Source organism: Cimex lectularius, unplaced genomic scaffold (assembly GCF_000648675.2).
Source record: "Cimex lectularius strain Harlan isolate CLEC.00 unplaced genomic scaffold, Clec_2.1 scaffold151, whole genome shotgun sequence".
Taxonomy (NCBI): Eukaryota; Metazoa; Arthropoda; class Insecta; order Hemiptera; family Cimicidae; genus Cimex; species Cimex lectularius.
Genome location: NW_019392786.1, coordinates 588,722 through 609,775, shown reverse-complemented (window position 1 = coordinate 609,775; position 21,054 = coordinate 588,722). Strand labels below are relative to the sequence as shown.

General features: G+C 34.0%; 1 protein-coding gene across 2 annotated transcripts in view; it reads right to left on the bottom strand.

Moving 5' to 3' along the window:
* The window catches only part of LOC106662604 (dopamine receptor 1-like), a 408,947-nt gene that overhangs the window by 3,723 nt on the left and 384,170 nt on the right, over positions 1-21,054 (bottom strand). For both annotated transcript variants that reach the window (XM_014386805.2, XM_024227847.1), the window contains exons 2-3: positions 17,135-17,222; positions 13,893-14,202 (exon numbers count right to left, since the gene is read on the bottom strand). In XM_014386805.2, the coding sequence (XP_014242291.1) occupies positions 13,893-14,202; positions 17,135-17,222 (398 nt within the window). The remainder of the gene's footprint in view (positions 1-13,892; positions 14,203-17,134; positions 17,223-21,054) is intronic.

The window sequence follows — 21,054 nt, the reverse complement described above, 5'->3', positions numbered from 1 at the left end:
TGTCTCCTTTCGTAATTCTTTTCCAGGACGGTTACGGTCCGTTAAACGCGCCGGACAAGAGAAAAACCATTCATCATTTCGTCGTGGAATTTTCTTTCTGTAGTTAACTTAGGAAAGGTTCGACTTATTCAATTTATATAATGTAATATTTGTTTTTCGCAACCCTTTTTCTATTAGAGTACAAAGTGTTCAAAAGCTATTCGTCTTAATCGGTCAAACCTTTCACTAGTTTAGTGATCCTCTTTCCCCTAACAAAATAGCATTTTATTATTTTCTACAGAGAGAATATTTAGCTATATTCTACACCTTAGCGTTTATGTTTAACATTTTTAAGTAAATTACTACTTTTGTATGTTGCCATTTACAATACTATTTCTAAATTTCCAGTTGTTTAATATAAAACTCTAAAATCTTATTATTGGTTAGTTAAATAAACACACAAATCGCAATATTTGGTTTGGGTTGGATTTATTTCATTTCTAATTTTAAAAAAATGTATATCTGAATACGATGGAACATAAGTTATTTATTTAATATGTGTTGCGAACGAAACTATGTAGGGGATATAGGATTACAGATCAAGTTCCAAAAATTATGTTGATTAAATCAGATATAAAATTTCGAAAATGAATAGCCAGAGGGGCGTAGGTGGCCGCAACGGTTTAGTCGTTGACACGGCGCTCATCACTGTAAGGTAAAGGTCCAGGGTTCGAATCCAGCGGCCCTGCATTCGAATTGATATAACCTATGCTATATATAACCTGCTAAAAAAAAAAAAAAAAAAAAAAAAACGCATCTAGGAATTCATAGCTCAAAAACCTGAGAATTTTTCGAAGGACGGAATTAGAATATTACATGGACTATAGCAATATTATAGTTGAACAATACGGTTCTTATATTTTTGATTATATTTGTTTACAAGTGTAGAGTTTATTTTACGATCCTAGAACTTAATTAGATTAGAATAGAATTAATTTATTAAATACTGCTACACTGTAACTGTAAATTTAGACAACTAAATAATCTTTGAATTAAGGTTTTTTGTTGAGATAAAAAGTGAATGTCACGAGCGGGATTCGAACACACGACCTTCGGCTAGATACCCCTTTTGAATTTTCCCTCCTTTTTGCCATTTTTCGAAAGGTGGGGCTGAGATGGGAAGTTGGTGTCCGAGTGGATCCGAGTCACGATAGCTCAGGTGGTAGAGTAGCGGCGTATCTAGCCGCAGTCGTGGGTTCGAATCCCGCTCGTGTCATTGCCTTTTTTATCTCAGCTAAAATCTTAATTAATTGAAAGATATTAATTGGTCAAGCGGACCACGAAAACTAAATAATTTTCTTCATAATAAATTTTAACAAACATTTAAGTAAAATCAAAATGTATGAAGTCAGTTTGGCTCGTTTTATTACGTAGATGTTCAAGAAAATATTAAAACCTACACTATTACACAGTAAATGTTTATGTCTTTTAGCTAGATGTTAATCTAGACTTCTAAAGTTCAATAACTTGGCTTAAACTTTCAAGAAGTAAAAAAAAACCTGGTTTGGTGAGGCTCTTACTTCTTATCGGAAAGAACGTCCATCATTTTTCACTATCATTTCCAGCCATCCTCACCGTCAAAAAGTCTATATAAAATTCTTCACTGAACAATACTTTGTTCTAAAATTAGCACAGACTTCAAAACTCTTCAGGAAACAATCTTAAACGACGTTTAACACAACTAAGAAAAATTAATAAAAGAACTTATAAAAACTTCTTGAACCTGATCATTTTTAATCATTAAAAAAACCATTATATTTTTAAGATCTTCGGTTTAACGATTATCTCATAATATTTTAAAATTTAACAAAAATTATTTATTAAAAATCGAATAATGGCGAGGCCAATTAGAAAGACCATACTTATTTCCTTTGTAGATAATCCTCTGTTGCTTATTGGATAACATTATTAAAGGTTCTAAACATTAATGAGTGGGATAAATCCTTGAAAACTTTGACGAGTGATTGTTCTGTGCTGATCCGTGAACTTTTTAATATGTAATTATAATTGAACGCAAATCACTAATTATTTGAGATAATTTCGATCGGAGATCAAACCAAAACTCGAAACTACAATAAGAAAGATAGGGAACAAAGGGACTTGAACACAGCCCCAGGGTCAACAGAGTTGATAATGTAAAGTTGAACCTGAGTAAGTAAATTGATGTTTGCCAAATAGAAAAGTCAAAAGAGTTCTTCCTAAATTCATATTGGTTTCACAAATTTCAATTTATCAAGATTGTAATAATATATTATATACAAAAATGGTGATTTATAATATTTAAAAATTATATTTTTTGGAAACTAGTATCTTAGATTTTTTTTTTTTGTTAAAATTGTCTCAACGATTTAAAAAGCTTGAGCAGGATGTACATTATATCCCAATCGTGAAGCCTAACCGTGAAAAAGAGCCAAGATGCATATCCCGCCCAAAAAAAGTTAGCATATCTATGTAAAATGATCTTTAAAATAATCTACACTGTGGCCAGGTCCGTTCATTTTTTAGTTCCTGACAACTTTTATAAGCAACATTTCTTTTACTTTTATTGCTTAACACTTGGCCACTTTCTGAATGAGCCAGGAGTAGTCTGGAACTTTTACCTTTTCTTCTCAGTTCAGAGAGATACGTTTCGGCATTTCTACATCTTCAGCGATAGGTCTGGATTATTTTGGGGAAATCATGTCTCCTTCTATAAGTCGTGAGATTTGCGGTGTGGCGGTGGATTAAGCCAGGAACACACTGTCCGATGCTACGCCATGCGACGCTACCCGATGCTACCCGACGCCTTGCCACGTTTTGATGGGGTGTGCACATCTATCCGACGCAAGCACACGTCGCGTACAGTCCACGTACACAATAATCACTATCACAATCGCAACGCATCTTTTGTTCTTAATGCACTATTTTGAGCAAAACCTTGTAATAAATTGTTAGTTAAATTTTATGAGCTCAACCATCTAATAAATTGGTTGTTAAACTTAATTGTTTTAAATAAAGTTACTCCTAACCATCATAATTAAACAATGTTTATAAAAACTTATGCATTTTTATCTCGTTTAATTTGGTTTACATTAAAATAACATGTTGTAATTAATATAACGACAAAATTACATGTACTTAGTTTGAAATAAACTATAAAAAATATGAGTGTCCTGATCTGATGCTATCCGACATTACAAAATGATGTAATTTTACGAACAAAACTATGATATAAATTGTTAATTAAATTTGATGAGCAAAACCGTGTAATAAATTGATCTAATATTACGCCAATAAATTGTTAGTTAAATTCATTATATCAAAAAATCGTATTCCGATGTTTTAACTAATTTTCTACCAAACCATTAAAATTAATTTTTTAAATAAAAACTAATTAATTTTTAATCACAGTTAATTTGGTTTATATTAAAATAAGTTTGTTGTAATTAATATAACGACAATAATACATGTAGTTCGAATAAAAATATGAGTGTTCGGTTCTTTTGTCTTCGACTGTACTCGATGCTACTCGACGAAAATCTGGACAGTGGGGATCGCAGAGCGTCGGGTAGGTTAGCGTGGCATAGCATCGTGTAGATGTGCACGGGGGTAATGCAACCTTATGGAAAATCGGAGTTTGGATTTGCGTCGGGTAGCATCGGGTAGATGTGCACGGGGGTAATGCAACCTTATGGAAAATCGGAGTTTGGATTTGCGTCGGGTAGCATCGGGTAGCATCGGGTAAGTGTGTTTCTGGCTTAAGGCATTATTACGGTTGATATTTTTATTGTTTGTTACAGTGTTTTATATTTGTTATGTGTGTGAAATGTTGATTATTTGTGTGTTAATTTTTTTAGTGTTAAATGTGTTACGTTTGTATATTTCTAAGTTGGCGAGTATATTCATTTTTGACCTTTTTTCGACCTTTTTGTTCGCGTGCAGTGTTTCGTGCTTTGTGAAAGGTGTGATCGTAGTTTGATTTTCAATGTATTGTCCCTATTTGGGCAGAGCAGAGTCGGTTCTGCACTTTGATCTTTTAGACCTATCCTCAACCACTCCAAGGAAACTCTTGGTTCGTGTAAAGAACCTGTAAAGCACCTCCCGTGCTCTCTGGTTTAAACCACTCTTTGGTACCAACCTTGCCCAGTGAGCACCTCTTCTCTTTTCCCTTTTATTTTCATGTCCAAAGTTTTTCTTGATTTTTCCAGTCATTTTCTAATCCTATTTCCACATTTTTGGAGCGATAGGTCTTCCTTCGGCGTTGCACCTGGAGCACAAACCTTGCGAGACGACCTACAGTGAGTGGTTCACACTTGTCCCCACCGAAAAAGTGAGTTTTTCCTTTTACGTAATTTTTTTATATTTTCTTTCTTTATCCAGCACAAACAGTGTCCAAAAGATCCGAAGTTCGAGCATTAAACACACAAAGAAATGAAAAATATCTCTCCATCCTTTATAAAAAGTGTACCAAAACGTTTTTTAAGTTCTTTGCGTCGATATTTTCTTTTCCGTCGTGTCTGTTTGAAATCTGTGTCTCCGCATTCGCAAGTCAAGGCATATTGCTTTTTTTGCCAAGTGGGTTGGTTTATGTCTGTTTTTCACAGTAATTTTCCGTCTGGGTTCAACGTCTTCAGTGCTCCTGTAATGCCTGATTATGATAGTTTGTACGTTTCATCTAGTACGGGCATAAAGTATGGCATTAAGTGTTTGTTTCTTGTCGTGATATTTTCATCATTTTATTGATCTTATTTTTGTTGTAGTTGATTATTGGGCTAAGGATTCATTCTTTGTTTTTGTATTTCTCTTTTGTCAGTTGTACTGTTTTTAGTCTATTGTCATGTACATATTTGTGTTGCCGTTTTGTGTCCATGGGGATAGTTTGAATTACGTTGTTTGATGTTTTCGATCGCTGATGGATTTTTGTATAAGTAGAATAGATTTTAACTGCGACTTCGTCCACGCTGGACTCTGTTTTAATGTACCTTTTTAATGCGGTGCTTTCTTCATTTCTAATGAGTGCTAGTAAGGCATTCCAATATAATGTTTCGTTCTCTAATTCTTCTCTTCTTCAGTTCACTTCGGCCTGTACATGGTAAAAAATTGTCCATATGATCCCCTTAGGGATGTAATTTCAAAAAATCCTTTCGTGGCGGCTATTCATGTCATTATAGGCATGCACTGTCGAAATTTCAGCCCTCTAGATCCAGCGATTTGGTCGGTGCGTTGTCAAGTCAGATTTACACTGTTATTGTTTTCTCGCAATTATTCAAAACCACCACGCTGACCATCCCTAATCATCACCCTCTAAACCATCATAAAAATCAGGAATAATGTGTGGTGAGTAGTGGCCGTTAGTTGATAATTATTCAGAAATCGTGAGATGCGGTATGGTGTGGTGTAGGTTTCAGAAAAACATTTTCTTTATCGTGCCAACGTTTCGATCTTTATTGAGATCATCTTCAGGGCCTGGGATTTACAAATATTGTTTAAATTTAACAAATACAAGTAGGATGTGGAAAAAAGTGAATTTATACAATGCAAAATATATTTTTTATATTCAAACAAAGTATTTTATACTTTCTCAAAGTGTTTGTCTTCTGTGTAATTGTGCCATTCTTGCGTGACGTGTTGAGAGTGCCAGTAAGATATTGTTGTTTTATGTTTATACACGTTGGATTTTGAAGTCGACTTCCTTCCCACTCCTTCAAAATTCAACGTATATAAACATAAAACATCAATATCTCACTGGCACTCTCGACAAGACACGCAAGAATGGCACAATTACACAGAAGACAAACACTTTGAGTGAGTAGAAATACTTGGATTGAATAAAAAGAAATATATTTTGCATTGTATAAATTCATTTTTTTCCACATCCTACTTGTATTTGTTAAATTTAAACCATGCTTGTAAATCCCAGGCCCTGAAGATGATCTCAATAAAGATCGAAACGTTGACACGATAAAGAAAATGTTTTTCTGAAACCTACATCACACCAGACCGCATCTCACGATTTCTTAATAATCAGGAATAATTTTTACCAAGGTAGTTTTCAAGTAAATATTTCTTGTGTAAGCTTTTTGCTTTCTTTGCCTAGTCCCGTTTGTATTGGATTAATTGAAAATGTTTATTAGCTACAATGACGATTAGATTTGACTGAAAATTCAGTTTGAATCTTGTTATTTCACGCTCAATGATAAGAAGCCGGCAACGATCTCCCCCGGGAGCAAAAGAGCCCCTTGTACTTTAAACTTTATTAACCTATTTTCATTAGCGTAATCATCATAAGAGAAATTACGGCGTACTTTTAGTTTACAAACTCGCCTCAAATCTTGCCAAGTGGCCTTAATTTAATTTATACATTTAGCCGAGCAAGCGAAATTGTTCCACTTTAAAACAAAAAAAAATGCGTTTGTGATGTCCTCGTGGGGTGGAAGAGATATAATTTGCCTTTAAAGGGTTTGGGCAATTTGCAAGCCGGACTTGGCTCTTCTCTATTTAACAAATAATATCCAGCATTGGATTATTACAGTAAAGCCTACTTAGGTCAAACTTTCCTTTGTGGATTATCTCTGTAATACATTACGAAAAATCTTGAAAATACACATAAAAGTGCATTTTATGAACATGAGTAATTAAGCTTTTATCATTGATCTATTAAACTATATAAAAATCTCGGGGTGCCGGTGTTTTTGAAAAAAAAGCCCATTTGTAAGTATGTCAGGTTCGAATGAAGGGCCGCTGGATTCGAACCCGGGGCCTTCACTTTACAATGATAAGCACCGTGTCAACGCCTAAACCGTTGCGACCACCGACATGCCTATGGATCAGTAGTTAGTTATACAGTGTCCTTTTTTGATGGTCCGGCTGAATTTCTCTCGAACAAATAACGGGCTCGAAAAAATACGTGTTCAATATTTTTTAATCGTTTTAAATTTTTACTGCTTTTTTAAAAATATTTGTTGTCAGGATACTTCAGTGCCAGTACAACATTGAAATTTTAAATAAGAACATATCCTTGTTTACGACATGTTTTAAAAGATTTCGTATACTGAAAAAGTTGGCGCAAACATATTTTAATGAGGGCAAAGAATAACAAAGTTTCAATACAGAATGTGGCAATAAATATAGTAATTTTGGTTTTATTATTATTTCGAATAAGTAATTTGTTTGTTAGTTCTAAGAAAATTTCTGTGTTTTGTTTTTAAATAGGTCATTATTAATAATAATTTCACGTGTAAAATAACAATACATAGCATAAAATAAAACGTTAATGAAGCGGAACTGATTGAACTGAATTTCTTGTGATGATGATGAGTCTGCGAGCATTGGGTGTGCACGTTTTTAGTTAATAAACCTATAACGTTTGTAAAAAGGTACCCACATGTTTCGAACATCAAGTACAACAAACATGAAGGCAGAGATGTTCGAAAAACCCATCATCCAAGAAATTCATAAAACCGGCTAGCTCCAAAACAGCAAATTATGATTAGGACTAATTATAATTTAGGACTACCAAATAATTCTTCAACCAGAGTATATCGATGTAGTAAACCAGCAAATGGAAATACTTAATAATAAAACCGAAATTAAGATTTTTCTTTTCACATTCTGGTTTCGTAACTTTGTTTTTCTTTGACCAATTTAAAATAAGATTACCCCACCGTCACTGTAAAAAATCCTTTAAAACCGTGATCAAGAATATACGTTCTTATTTAAAATTTTAAACTGTTGAAATGACGATTAGATTTTATGTTATTCTGATGAAAACTATTCATTGCTTCCGTTTATAATCATGCGCGACAGTCTAAGCTAATTGAACCCTGAAAATTAATTGGAATATTTATCTTAAGGATATGGAGGTCGAGATCTCTAAGCACTGATACACATCAATTAATCAATTAGCAAAATTGGAATATGTCGCACAACTAAATAGGTCATGCATTATAGCCACAGCTGATAATAATAGTCCACTTTAAACCGTGTGCATTACACAAATTAATTCAATTACGGGTTAAAAATTTTTTGCAAGGTCAACTTTGGCAAATAACGACCGTATTTTGACGCGTTTTGTAATCTGTAAAGGTGCAAGTTAATGTAAAATAAACATATTATCATAAAAATTGTGAATATCGTTGTACAATTGATTACGACAAATGGTATTCTTGTGCTTTACATATGGAAAGTTGATAATGAGAAAGCAGTTGGACTTGTCCTAAATCCTAGCGCGTCTTGAATCTCATCTTAATTATTCAATTAACAGAATGCTATCTGTTTACACACAGTTTCTCCAGGCTCTCTATTTGTTTAGGGTTAGACCAGAGTGTTGCCGAATGTTACCATTTAATTGTAAGAGAAGTTGTACTTTAGTAAGAAGATTGTACAAATATGACACTGCTGATGCAATGAGTAATTTTTTTTAAAAGGAATTTATCAGAAATATGATCGCACGGATTACCTCATTGTTCCTAATCAATTGTTACTTTAACAATTGTTCCCGTTCTTTTGTCAATTTTCTTTTTGTCGGGAATAAAATGGAGCGAAAATAATAGAAGCGGTCTAAGTCAGAGTATAACTGACGTTTTAATAAGTTGAGGGGGTGTCTTTCATAAATTTATGATCCGAGAGTAAATTAACTCGTAAACAATTGTCTAGCGTGTCATTTTAATAAGTTTATAACACCACCCTTTATAATAGAGCTTCAATTTTTAATTAAATTAATAATGTGATTATTAAATTCCTCTCTCTAAAAAAGAGCGAATAGGTAGGTTTTATTTAATTTATTAATTTAAGCTCCTGAGATAACATAAAATTCCTTTATTAAATAGTTTTTAAGGGATGATTTTAAAATTATTGGACGAAAAATAAAGGTATATTCTACTGCAATACATAAATATTGTAAAAAAATATAAAATATATGCTTAGTAAGAAGTATAGTTCAATTGACAATTTGATATATTCATAAAGTAAAATCAATAAAACTTTCCTATGTTCCAATTCCAATAGAGGTGAAGGATGGCTAGCTATAGAGCTCATTTTGTTTAATATGTAAGTTTCAATTAATTAAGGATTTTAGTTGAGATGAAAAAGTAAGTGTCACGAGCGGGATTCGAACCCACGACTTTCGGCTAGATACGCCGCTTCTCTACCACTTGAGTTGTCGTGACTTGGAACAACTCGGACGCTAACATCCCATCTCAACCCCACCTTTTGAATTTTCCCTCCTTTTTGCCATTTTTCAAATGTCGTGTAATCTATTTGATTCTTGGCGACAAATGAAATGGCCACGGAGAGCTTTATTGAAGATATACTTCATTTTAACTTATTAAATTCACTAATTTCGTGGTCCGCTTGACCAATTAATATCTTTCAATTAATTAAGGATTTTAGTTGAGATAAAAAAAAGGCAGTGTCACGAGCGGGATTCGAACCCACGATCTTCGGCTAGATACGCCGCTGCTCTACCACTTGAGCAATCGTGACCTCGATCCACTCGGACACTAACATCCCATCTCAACCCCACCTTTTGACATTTGTAATTGTTGAATTGAATGTAATTAATTGGTCACGCGGAGGAGATCGAGGTCACGATAGTTCAAGTGGTCGAGTAGCGGCGTATCTAGCCGAAAGTCGTGGGTTCGAATCCCACTCGTGACACTGACTTTATCTCAACTAAAATCCTTAATTAATTGAAAGATATTAATTGGTCAAGCGGACCACGAAAATTAGTCAATTTAATATGTAAGGTTCTCGAACCTTTTTGTGACTTTTTTTTATCTCGTCTTATGGTTTTTGATCATTGTAACACAATTTTTAACTGTACGTTGTTGTCAAGGGAGTATTTCTGTTGGGAGGTTCTATGAACTATCATAAAACCAATCCAATTGCTAGCAAATGTACGTATTTTACTATCAAACAGTCGTAAATATTAACACAAAAGTGCAGTAAACTGCTCAAAAATGAATAGGGATATTTGTGATGTATTCTTATCCTATTTATTTTAATTAAATTAACCGATATATTCTTGTTAGTTGGATAAAACAAAATAGAAAATAGAAACCAAAAACAAATGTTAATCTTCATTTTCAATAACGGATTAACTTAAGAATAGTAAACATGAAGATTAATCATTTTGGTGAAACACCTTTTCTCCATTTTAAACCAGTTGTATTCTCTTTAACCATGGGAAGGCAAAATCTTGAACCAGAAGTGGCAATATTATTGTGTGAGGTCACCAGCAAGTGGACGACCCAGAGGGAGTCGACGTTTCTCAGAGCGTGGTCTTAGCTTTAGCCCGATTCGGAGAGACTGGAATTGCTAATAGGAGGCCTGGTAGTGGATCTCAGTCAGCGCATTACGATGCTAATCAAGAACAAACGTAGAATGCCCCAGTTCGTGCTCCCTTCAATGCAGTTAGGAAGAGGCGGTGTAATGGTATGGGTTGGGGTTTAAAAAGAAGGACAAACTGGACTTGATATTGTTGAAGGCACCCTCACCGTAGTCCGTTATGTCCAAGAAATTATCAAGGAATACATCCCTCAAACCAGGGATCTCATTGGCAGGGATTTTCGATTTCTGGATGACAAGGCCAGACCCATAGAGGCAGATTTGTTCATCAATGTATAGAAAACCTGAAATTTTCCATCTTTCCTTCCCCCGTTGTCTCCAGACCTCAATCCCATTGAGCACATATGGAAGGATGCGTTGCAGAGAAGGCTTTTCGATCACTATCCGCAGCTAGTTGACCTGCACCAACTGAGTACATCATTGCAACATCTATGGAGTGAAATTCCTTATGAAATTAGTGACAACCTTATTAACAGTATTCCTAACAGGTGCATAGAGGTTTTAGATAACAGAAAACATTATACACGGTATTAATTGTTTAATTTTATTGTGTACAATAATTTTAATCCAATTTTAAAAACCCTAAATTTCAGGGGATAGAATTGAAGTTAGTGAATTCAATCAAATTCCCTGGTGTGACGCTTGACAGGAAACCTGATTGGAAAGGTCATATCAATAACATACATTGACTCACATATTTGTTCACATCAGTAAACAATTTTCTATTATCTCTAGTTTGCAAATCCCGTATTTTTTAATCCAGACAATAGGATTGAGTTCGTTGAACTGTTGGTAAACAAACATTCACCCTAATAATCTTTATTTATGTTTATACCTTTGAATTGAGCCAGTTTATTACCAGTCTTCGTGTGAACAGTTTTGTGAGTCGGATTACTTCATTGCAAATTTCGCAAAAACCATTCAATAATTCATCTCAAATTTGTTATCAGGTATCATCAATTTATTTATTTTTATTACATATTGAAAATATTTCCTTTCCTTAATGGTTATGATCTTTTTCATTTAATTACAGTACGAAGCCATTTTCAACATTTTTGAAAGATCAAATAATAAAATCTCTACAAGAAGGACTTCCTTATCGTGAAATTTAAAAAAAATATAAATTGTTATTATTGGGGTAATAACAAAACCTGAATGATCTTCCGGAATTTACGATAGTTGTTTTGAAAAGAAGAGGAGTGGTCATAAAACAAAATTTTCCGAGGCCAAAAGGCGTTGTATTTACGCTCCGTTTGATCATGACAGGTTGACAAGGCTGTCCAAATTCAGCGTAGGCCGCGTGATAATGATGATATGGATGTCAGTGCTGAAACAAACGGAGATGTTTACGTGAGGCCGGATTAAGAGCGACGGGAAAAGTGAAGAAACCATAGCTGAGCAAACAGTGGCTTGCTGATCGTGGTTTTAATGTCATGGAATGGCCCCCACAGTCACCTAACCTTAATCCAATTGAGCACTTGTGGGGAAAACTAAAAAATCTTTAGCCGATGCTGCAGGAGACGCTTCAAACTTCGATGAACTTTGGGAAAAAACACAAGTTGAATGGGACCTAATTGTCCAGAACAGTACAGAAATCTCGTGAGAAGTGCGCCCAGAAGGACTGATGCAGTTTTGGAAGCCAAAGGAGGACATACAAAATATTAAAGGACTAATTATTAAAGGCTATGTCTCTATCATATTATCGTTCGCACACGGTAATTCCTTTTATATTATTTTCATAATCATGATAAAGGAACAATTTAATTTTTTGGATAAAGGAACAATTTGTGTTAAGATAAATAAAATTATGAAAAAACTACGTTTATTTGATGTCTTACAATTGTTTGGTAAAGTAAATAATGATATAACCCAATTTGCATTCAGCTGTGAACGAATCTGTGAGTCACTGTATACAGGAAAGGCAATATATCAATGGTACAATGTAGGAGAATTGTCGGTAAAACATGGTGCATCAAACCATGGGTAGCCAAATGGCTATATACTGCAATTATTCTAACTAGATTATTTTTCGCAGCTTTAGTATAAAAAAGCAAGGAAAGGTCTAGAAAATAAAGCGAAAAATTACAAATTAAGGTCATTTCAAAGACTAGGTTGTCTGATGATGACAGGATCATTTTCGACTACATCCACTCTAGCACTTGAAATCATAACTAATACCACAGGCAATCGAAAGAGTTTGTTAAGGCGATCAAACCAGCAGAATCGAAATGGCTCTTCTCTACCTCAAGGAAGGGAATTAGGAGGCTGATAGGTATTCTGACGGGCCACTGCCCATTGAGAAGACACCTCTCCGTAATGGGTATTCTACCAGATCCTTTTTCCCGTCTTTGCGAAATAAAAGAAGAAACGGCAAGGCACTACCTCGCAGAGTGTGATAGGTATGCTAGGTCTAGATTTGAAATATTTGAAGGAGCGGACATCACCAAATCACTCCCCGAAATAAAATGGTCCAAAATCTTGGGGCTTGTGAACAGGTCCAAGAGATTTATGCATTTATTGCTGGACACGTGAGCCAATCAAGTCCCGGATCTTTTAGCGATGGGGTACGAGTATACCCAGGCATTTAACCCATCGGGCCTTGGTCGCCCAACCTGCATAATATATATATATATATTATGTGTCCAATAATAAATTATGAAATTAAACCTTTGATTTAGTTATTTTTCAAAATTCCATAATTAAATTTTCCTTCATTAAAAATGAATAATTTCCAATAAATGTTAATACATTTTATAATAAAACTAAAATAAAAATGTTAGTAAAAGTTAATATACAAAATTGGCAATATCCCTATTCAATTTTTAGCAGTTTATATAGATAAAATGATTAATTACCATAAATTCTATACAAAATTATTTTCACCGATTAAAAAATATTAAAAAACAAAAACAAGATTTATGCTGACTTTTGACAGTTTAATGTTTGTAAATCGTTGTTTAGTGACAATATTTTATTTGTGAACTAAATAAAATAAAGGTTTTTTTATGTAAAAATCGGTTACACGCTAGAACACTTCCCTGGCACTCTATGTGGGTCATATGGCCTTATTCTCAAGAACTTGGTGGCCAGGAGCAATTTCCAATAATCGCGGAATACAAATAATTGCAAAGTATAAAATGAAAACTAAAAATAAACGAGAAAAATAAAACTGAGGCAGTCATTTGGGTATATCCTATTCAAAAACAAATTTAATAAGTATTTTTCTTTAACAGTATAAAGTGTACTTCAGGGATTCTACTTGATGCCTATATAGCGGTCCAGAGAGAAGGCACAGAGTATATTTCAACATAAATTTATACACTTTGTAGATGAAAAGAATAATTTTCAAAATCTGAGCACTTTGAAGTCGATTATCGATCAATTAGAATATATAAAAATGACGAGTAGCTTTTATTTTAATTAAGTTTTTAAACGTTTTATGCTTTGTCTAAAATGTTTCAGTTAGATTATTTAAATTTAAAAAAATCGTTTGTGAAAGAAATAAGTAGATTTAAGTCACAGGGTACCTCAAGGGATCCTTGATGTGTATGTAGCGGTCCAGGGAGATGGCGCAGAGGTTGAGGATGCTTGCTGTGGAGCACATCACGTCGAAGGCGACCCACGTGTCGCAGAATTGCGGCCCGAAGAGCCAGTAGCCTAGGAGGTCGTTGACGACGGCGAACGTCATGACGAGAGCGGCGACGAAGAGGTCAGCGATAGCCAAGGAGGCGAGGAAGAGGTTGCCGATCTTTCTGAGACCCCGGTCTGTGTAAATGGCGACGCAGACGAGGATGTTGCCGGCTATCGAGAGGAATATCAGTACCAGCAAGAAGATACCTGCAAACAATAAAATATTATCGATTCATTACGGCAAAATCGGCTGTATCTATATTTTATCTAAAGTGTAATTGTATATCTCTATTTTTATAATACCTCAAATGGGAAGTAGAAAACAGTTAAGTGTTTTTAGTTGAACAGACATCCAATTTTACGTAAATGGATGACTACAGTTAACCATCTCTTAAGCGGTAAAACACTTATTAAAATCCTGTTCGATTTGGATTTTAAGTCTATCTTAAATGCATTTCCGAGCGTCTTTTGTCTTGCTGGGAAATTTTTGTTAATTTGGCAAACCGTCTCTGGCCATTTTATTAACCCCGAACTGTTATGTTGTTTCAACTTTCAATTTTTTTTGCGAACCCAGGGCTTATTGGCGGATATGTGTTCCATATTTTGGAGTATAGAATCACCAAAACATTTTTGGTCCAAATCCGTACCAACCCTACATTTCCTACATTTGCTTGTCCGCCCTCCTCATTGCATCGCTAGTAATTGAATTGGTCCTAAGGCGGAGGGCATACAACTAAACTCCTGACGAATCAAAGATCCGTCGTAGAAAGCCAGGTTGCCCAAAGCAAACAACTTTCAAGGTGACTACCTAGCTCTTGCGAATGGAAAAAGTTTCTCAGCTCGCTCGAAGGTGGTCAGCTGCTAAAGACTTATTTCTAAAAGAAAATCATTGTAATATCACATTTTATTCTTTCCTCATTGGTTAACCAGATGAAAATGCTGCGATGGTTTGTGCAAGAGACGAAGGGATGCACGGAGAAGGCTAACCTATGGGCTTAGTTATGAGGAGTCTCCTCGTAGATGTCGGACCTTGGACTAACCTTTGCAACTACAAAAACGAAGATGGTACTTCTGATCAAGAAATGATTCCAATCAATACGGAAAGTCCGTTGCCCAAGAGCTAATTCGGCCTAAATAACGTCACGTATCTGGGCAAAAAGACGAAGTTCTGGGAGAAGATAATGATAGCGCAGACTAATGGAATATTGTAATATTGGATATCGTAAAGCTAGCAAAAGTAGATTCTTCATGCTGGTCACGGATAATAATAAATCAAAATTTGGTACATTCTGCTGTATGCCCTTCAAAAGTATAAATACAGAAAGTGCATGGTGTCAATCTAAAGAAGAGAAACGTTCTTAATATCCAACTCTTATCGGACGGTATCCGACCTCATTAGCAATGTACGTTAACAAATAAAAGCAGAAATAAGTATCGAAAGAGCAGAGAAGTGTGCAAGAGAGCTGACCATCAAGAGAGATGGTGAGCCGATCCGTGAGAACTGATCGAACGGTGGGTCGATAGAATCGAACGACCAAACTGATCGGTGCATTGTATAAGGGGGCAGAGTAAAGTTAAAGAGAGGTTTGTTACTACCTCACACATTTTTTAATCGCGCACGTATGCTTTGGTCATTCAATTAATTCCTACATCACACAGGTAGGCAAACTGAAATCACAATTTTTTTCAGAATGCAGCGGATAGCTCAAGGAGAGAAGGGAAATGGACATGTTCTTGGAAGCAATAAAGCCGCAGATACTATTAAGAATGTTAATAAATGTGTGGTGTTTAGTGACCGTTAGTTATGACTATTTGGAGATCGTGGGATGCGGGCTGGTGTGACGTGGGTTTTAGAAAAACATTTTCTTCATCGTGCCAATGATTCGATCTATATTGAGATCATCTTCAGGGCTCAAAGTGTTTGTTTTCCGTGTAGATGTGTCATTTTTCTGTGTCGTGTTGAGAGTGCCCTCGAGTGCTACACGGCACAGAAGAATGACACATCTACACTGAAAACAAACACTTTGAGCCCTGAAGATGATCTCAATAAAGATCGAAACGTTGGCACGATAAATAAAATGTTTTTCTAAAACCCACGTCACACCAGACCGCATCTGACGATCTCCAAATAATCAATAATGTATATAAAGAAGATTTCACTAAGAGTTTAATAATGTATACAGGGTGAGTCATTTTTTGACGCACCATTGGAAAATCAACGCGGGTGCGTTTAAATCTGACTCGAGACTTATTTCCTTCGATTAATACGTGAATAAAAGAGAGTCAATTTTCGGTGCACCATTGGAAAATCAACGTGGGTGCGTTTAAATCTTACTCAAGGCCAATTTCTTTTGATTTTAACATTAAAAAAAGGAAGTGAGTCAATTTTCGGTGCACCATAGGAAAATCAACGTTGGTGCGTCTAATTATGACTCGACACATTTTATTTTGTTAGTCTCGTACCAAAAAATAAGCGTGTCACTTATCGACGCACCATTCGTTACAAATTAATTTTAGTAGGTTGAAAGAAAAATAAACTAAACCAATATTATTAAAACATTATTCAAACACAATGTAAAAATTAAAAAAAAATTCTTCACAAATTAATTTGATTAAGGTTTAAGAGTATTTCTTTCTGGTAAAGTAAAAAAATTAAATAAATATAACAATCTCTTTTTTTCTGGTAAAGTAAAAAAATTAAATAAATGTAACCATTTCCTTTGTTAGCAAATCAAAAATGTTCAAAATCATTATAATAATTGTTCGAACAGACCTCCATTTGCTGCAACACAGTAGCCTAGTCTATCGTAAAACGATGATCGGACGAAAAAAAATACTCTTAAACCTTAATCAGATTAATTTGTGAAGAATTTTTTTTAAATTTTTACATTGTGTATGAATAATGTTTTAATAATATTGGTTTTGTTTATTTTCCTCATCACCCTGTATGCTATATATGTTAAAAATACATTAGCAAATATTTTGCAACATGGTAATAATGGGTAATTAGTTTCCTTCCTATAAAAACAGCATTGTAAACAGAAAAACGATTTTTTATATTTAAGTCTAACAATATCATCAATACAAGAATTCTAGTAATGTAATATGATCATTATAACAAAAATTAACTTTAAATTACCTATGACAAGAAGAGAAAGGGTGGTGACGGTGTCGTCTTCCTGCAGAATTTCTCCAGCAGGGAGTGAATCATTGTAGGCTCCGCCAACCTGAAAACCACGTTAGGAACCATTATTATTTGTATAATAATTAATCTACCATAAATTAGTTAAATCATCAATATTCAGTACGACAACATTCAACATATAATAAGGCCAATTCAAAAAAATATTCACGGTTTATTATTTTTTTTAGAGAATGTTTTGTCATGTTTGATTCGTTATCAAATGTATACAAATATAATTTTCAATTATACTATACTTGAATCAATTATACTTTCAAAATTGTGATTAGATGTTGTATTTTTTACCTCGAAAGCTCGTCGAAGTAACAGAAATTTTCTTTCAATGTGAGCTTATCCTTGATCATTTTTATTAATATAAAATTAAATATTTTAACTGAATATTTATCGATTATTTACAATAAAAAATTCTTAATGCTAAAAAATTATGTCATAGTATTTTCATTATGTGCATATAAAATTTTTAATATGCGTAATGTGCCAATCAAATTTTTTTAAAAATATATCATAGGTCATCTCAGGAACTGTTTGTGTATTAATTTGACAAAAAATTGCGCGGGAGTTTGAAAACCGCTTAACTTCTAAGCCGTAGGAGAACTTCTGCCTAATGATACTAGACAGGAATTCGAAGTCATTACAACTCTCGGGACACGGAGTAGAATTGCAGCTTTATCTTTTGTAGATTTTCGTTTCATAAAGTTTACAATAAAAAAATCTGTGCTTTTTGTCCTGAAACTTTTCCCGTCAGAAGTACAGAACTGTTTTATTATTTTGTTTTTGTAATTTAATTTTTGCCACGGATCAGTTAGTGCGCCCTGGATCAATAATTATTTCTGTGCGACTTGTGACAAGACTTTTTTTTAGTCATTATTTGTTCATCTCTGTATAACTCGATGAATTTTACGCTTTTAACGCCCTTCTCATTATAATTTCAAACATTTCAAAAACAATTCTTCTTTTCCACCAACACAACAATCTTTATGTTATAAATGTAATTGTTGTAATATATATATATAATATATATACATATATATTATATATAAACATATATACATATATATATACAGGGTGTCCAAGCTAATGCGCCCACCACATTTTTTCTTTGCGGTTCTAGATAGGAAAAAGTATGAATTGAGACTCCTCTTCATTATTCATGTAGTTTGTTCATGTAAGGTCGATTTATTTTTTTCGACCCTGATTCGACATAAGTAATTTTAAACGAGAACCCGCATTTTTCAATTTTTTTTAACTAGATTTTTTGACGAGAAAAATGAGCACTGAGTTATTAAAATCGGCCCAATAGAACCGGAGATATGATTTTTGGAAAATAGCCGGAATACTGTTCTCGTGCGTAAATTCGAAACCACTTTATTTTGCGTTCTACTGCAAATATTTTGAAGAGGAGTGGAAAATCAGCCAAAGTAGGGAGAAAAGTCTGAAAGATTACTAAATTTTCTGCCAAATCCCATAAATTTCGTATATTGTATCGTTTTTTCTCCTCGACCAATACCTGATCTACCCAAGACTCATTCACCGAAATACCTTGGTTGCAGTTCAAATCCCACCTCCTCTCTCAACCGGGGTTGGGACCAGCCACAGCGGAGTTAACTATTAATCATAACTATTACTATCTTGGGATAAAACGGTTAAATAGCAAATCAAAGGAATGTAGGAACAAAAGCTGTTTATTTTTCGTTTCGAAACTCTTGTTGGGACAAGTCCTTTCTTATCTGAGTGACGCTCAGCGATGAAAATGTTTTGAATGCATAATTGTGGGGAATTAGTTTAGTTGTTTGTTCTCGCTTGTTCGCCACGCCACGACAGGTGTTTTCGCTTCAACAGAAAATTCATATGGTTGAAATTTTCATTGAGTGCGGTCGTAGCTTGCATGAGCTTTGCAACATTATCGTGATCGTTTTCCACAGCAAAATACACAATCTCGTCGTTCGCTTACGCGCATCATTAATCGGTTTTAGTCAACAGGTAACCTCAATACACCCGATCCGCGTGTAAGAATTCGCCATGTAAGAATTTACAATAACGAATTAGACATGATTTTACACTTTCAGGAAAATCCTAACAGTTCACTGAGACAGGCCAGCAGAAATCTGGAGATCTCCAAAAGTAATGGATTATATGGAACCGTGATGGCAAAATGGTTATGTCGTCCGACTCGTATTTCTCACGATAGCAGTACTGAGTTCGAATCCTAGAATACCCCGTCGATTTTTAATTGTAAACAATACGTAAAAGATATTTGTAAAGTGGTTCGACCTTCGTAGATGACACCGAACGGAGAATTGGACGTTAACCCTTCCATCACATGAATTACTATTTAATGTAAGGCGAATATTTTATGAGCGGCACCACCTCTTTTTCTTTTTACTTTTTATAGCAATACGTTTTTCGGAGATCGTAAAATACTCCTTGACAAGGTCTGTACTGGTAATATAAAATACGTACTGGGAACAAAAAGAGGCAAGAAAAAGAGGTGAAATGTATCCGACGCTGCCAACGATGTCTCTATTATTAAAGTTGTGTACAATCGAAAATCCGCGCGACAGCTCTGTGTAGCGGAAGTGTTGTTATGACCATAAATGTCATAAAGATTATTGAACTTGGTTTTGATCAGGTATTTTTAATTTAAATTATTCAATTGTAATTGGAAACTTTAAAGGTAATGTAAAAATATATAAATATATATAAAGATATATTATTAAACTATGCTCAGACACTATTTTTGACACACCAAATCGTTGTTTTATATTTAATTTTAATCTCTAAATTTTATTGTATTTGTAATTAACTATATATGGTTTTTAAATTATTCTATATTTTAAAAATCTCTAATTGTAATAGAAAAACAATTTGCTTTCATATTTAATTATATAATTTTTAATTTCAATTTTAATTAATTATCATTTTATTTAAAAAAATCTCTATTATCTGGCATTAAAAAGATCTTAAATATACAGGAATTTTACTTTATATGCTTACAGTGTATACCATCTCAAACCTTTTTCGTTTATATTTGAGGAATGCATAGTTTGCAATTTAAAAAAAATTTAATTTGAACATAAAATTTCTTTTTTAATACAACAAATTAATGTAAAGTTAGAAATGGGTAATTTAATAAAAAAACCGTCGTACTGAATTTCTTGGAACATAAAATGATGGGAACGCCGAAAATATATTGTTTGTAGGAGTATGTATGACAAAGCGTATTCTATGAGGGACGTTCAAAACCTGTCCGGGATAAAATTTACTCCCATGTAAATCTTGAAATATATCGTAGTACGTATGTCTTCATATATCGTTATGGTTTAATGGTGTAAATTTCACGTTTTAAATATTGACCTGTTTTGGCAAATGGCTAGTGTAAATAACAATACGAAAACATAAACTATTTATATGATAATTGGTTAAAAATGTATTTAGTTATTTTGTGATTATACATGCATTGTTAGGACTATGAGTAAAAAAGAACACATGGGCAATGTTAAGGCCTGTTCCCTAGATCACAGGTGCTCGAATTCGAAAACTTCACTAGAGTATTCTTCAAAAGAGTAGTAGTAGCTTCCTTCCAACCATTTGGACCTTCACCAAGAATAAAAATTTTAAATGCGGCCCTTTCCTAGTTTTTTTTTAGAAAATCCAGTTATGTATATTCCTGATTCTAGTTCTTCTAGTGAACTTCGAGTACACCATAAGAAAAATTATTAAATGAAGAAGTTTTTATGATGCTTGGCGCTCCTACATATTTTTGTTCAAAAACAATTATTTTTGTAAATTTATCAATTAAATTCTTTATTTTGGGTTTGATTAATAAACATTCATTGGCGTTTAACATACATTTTTTA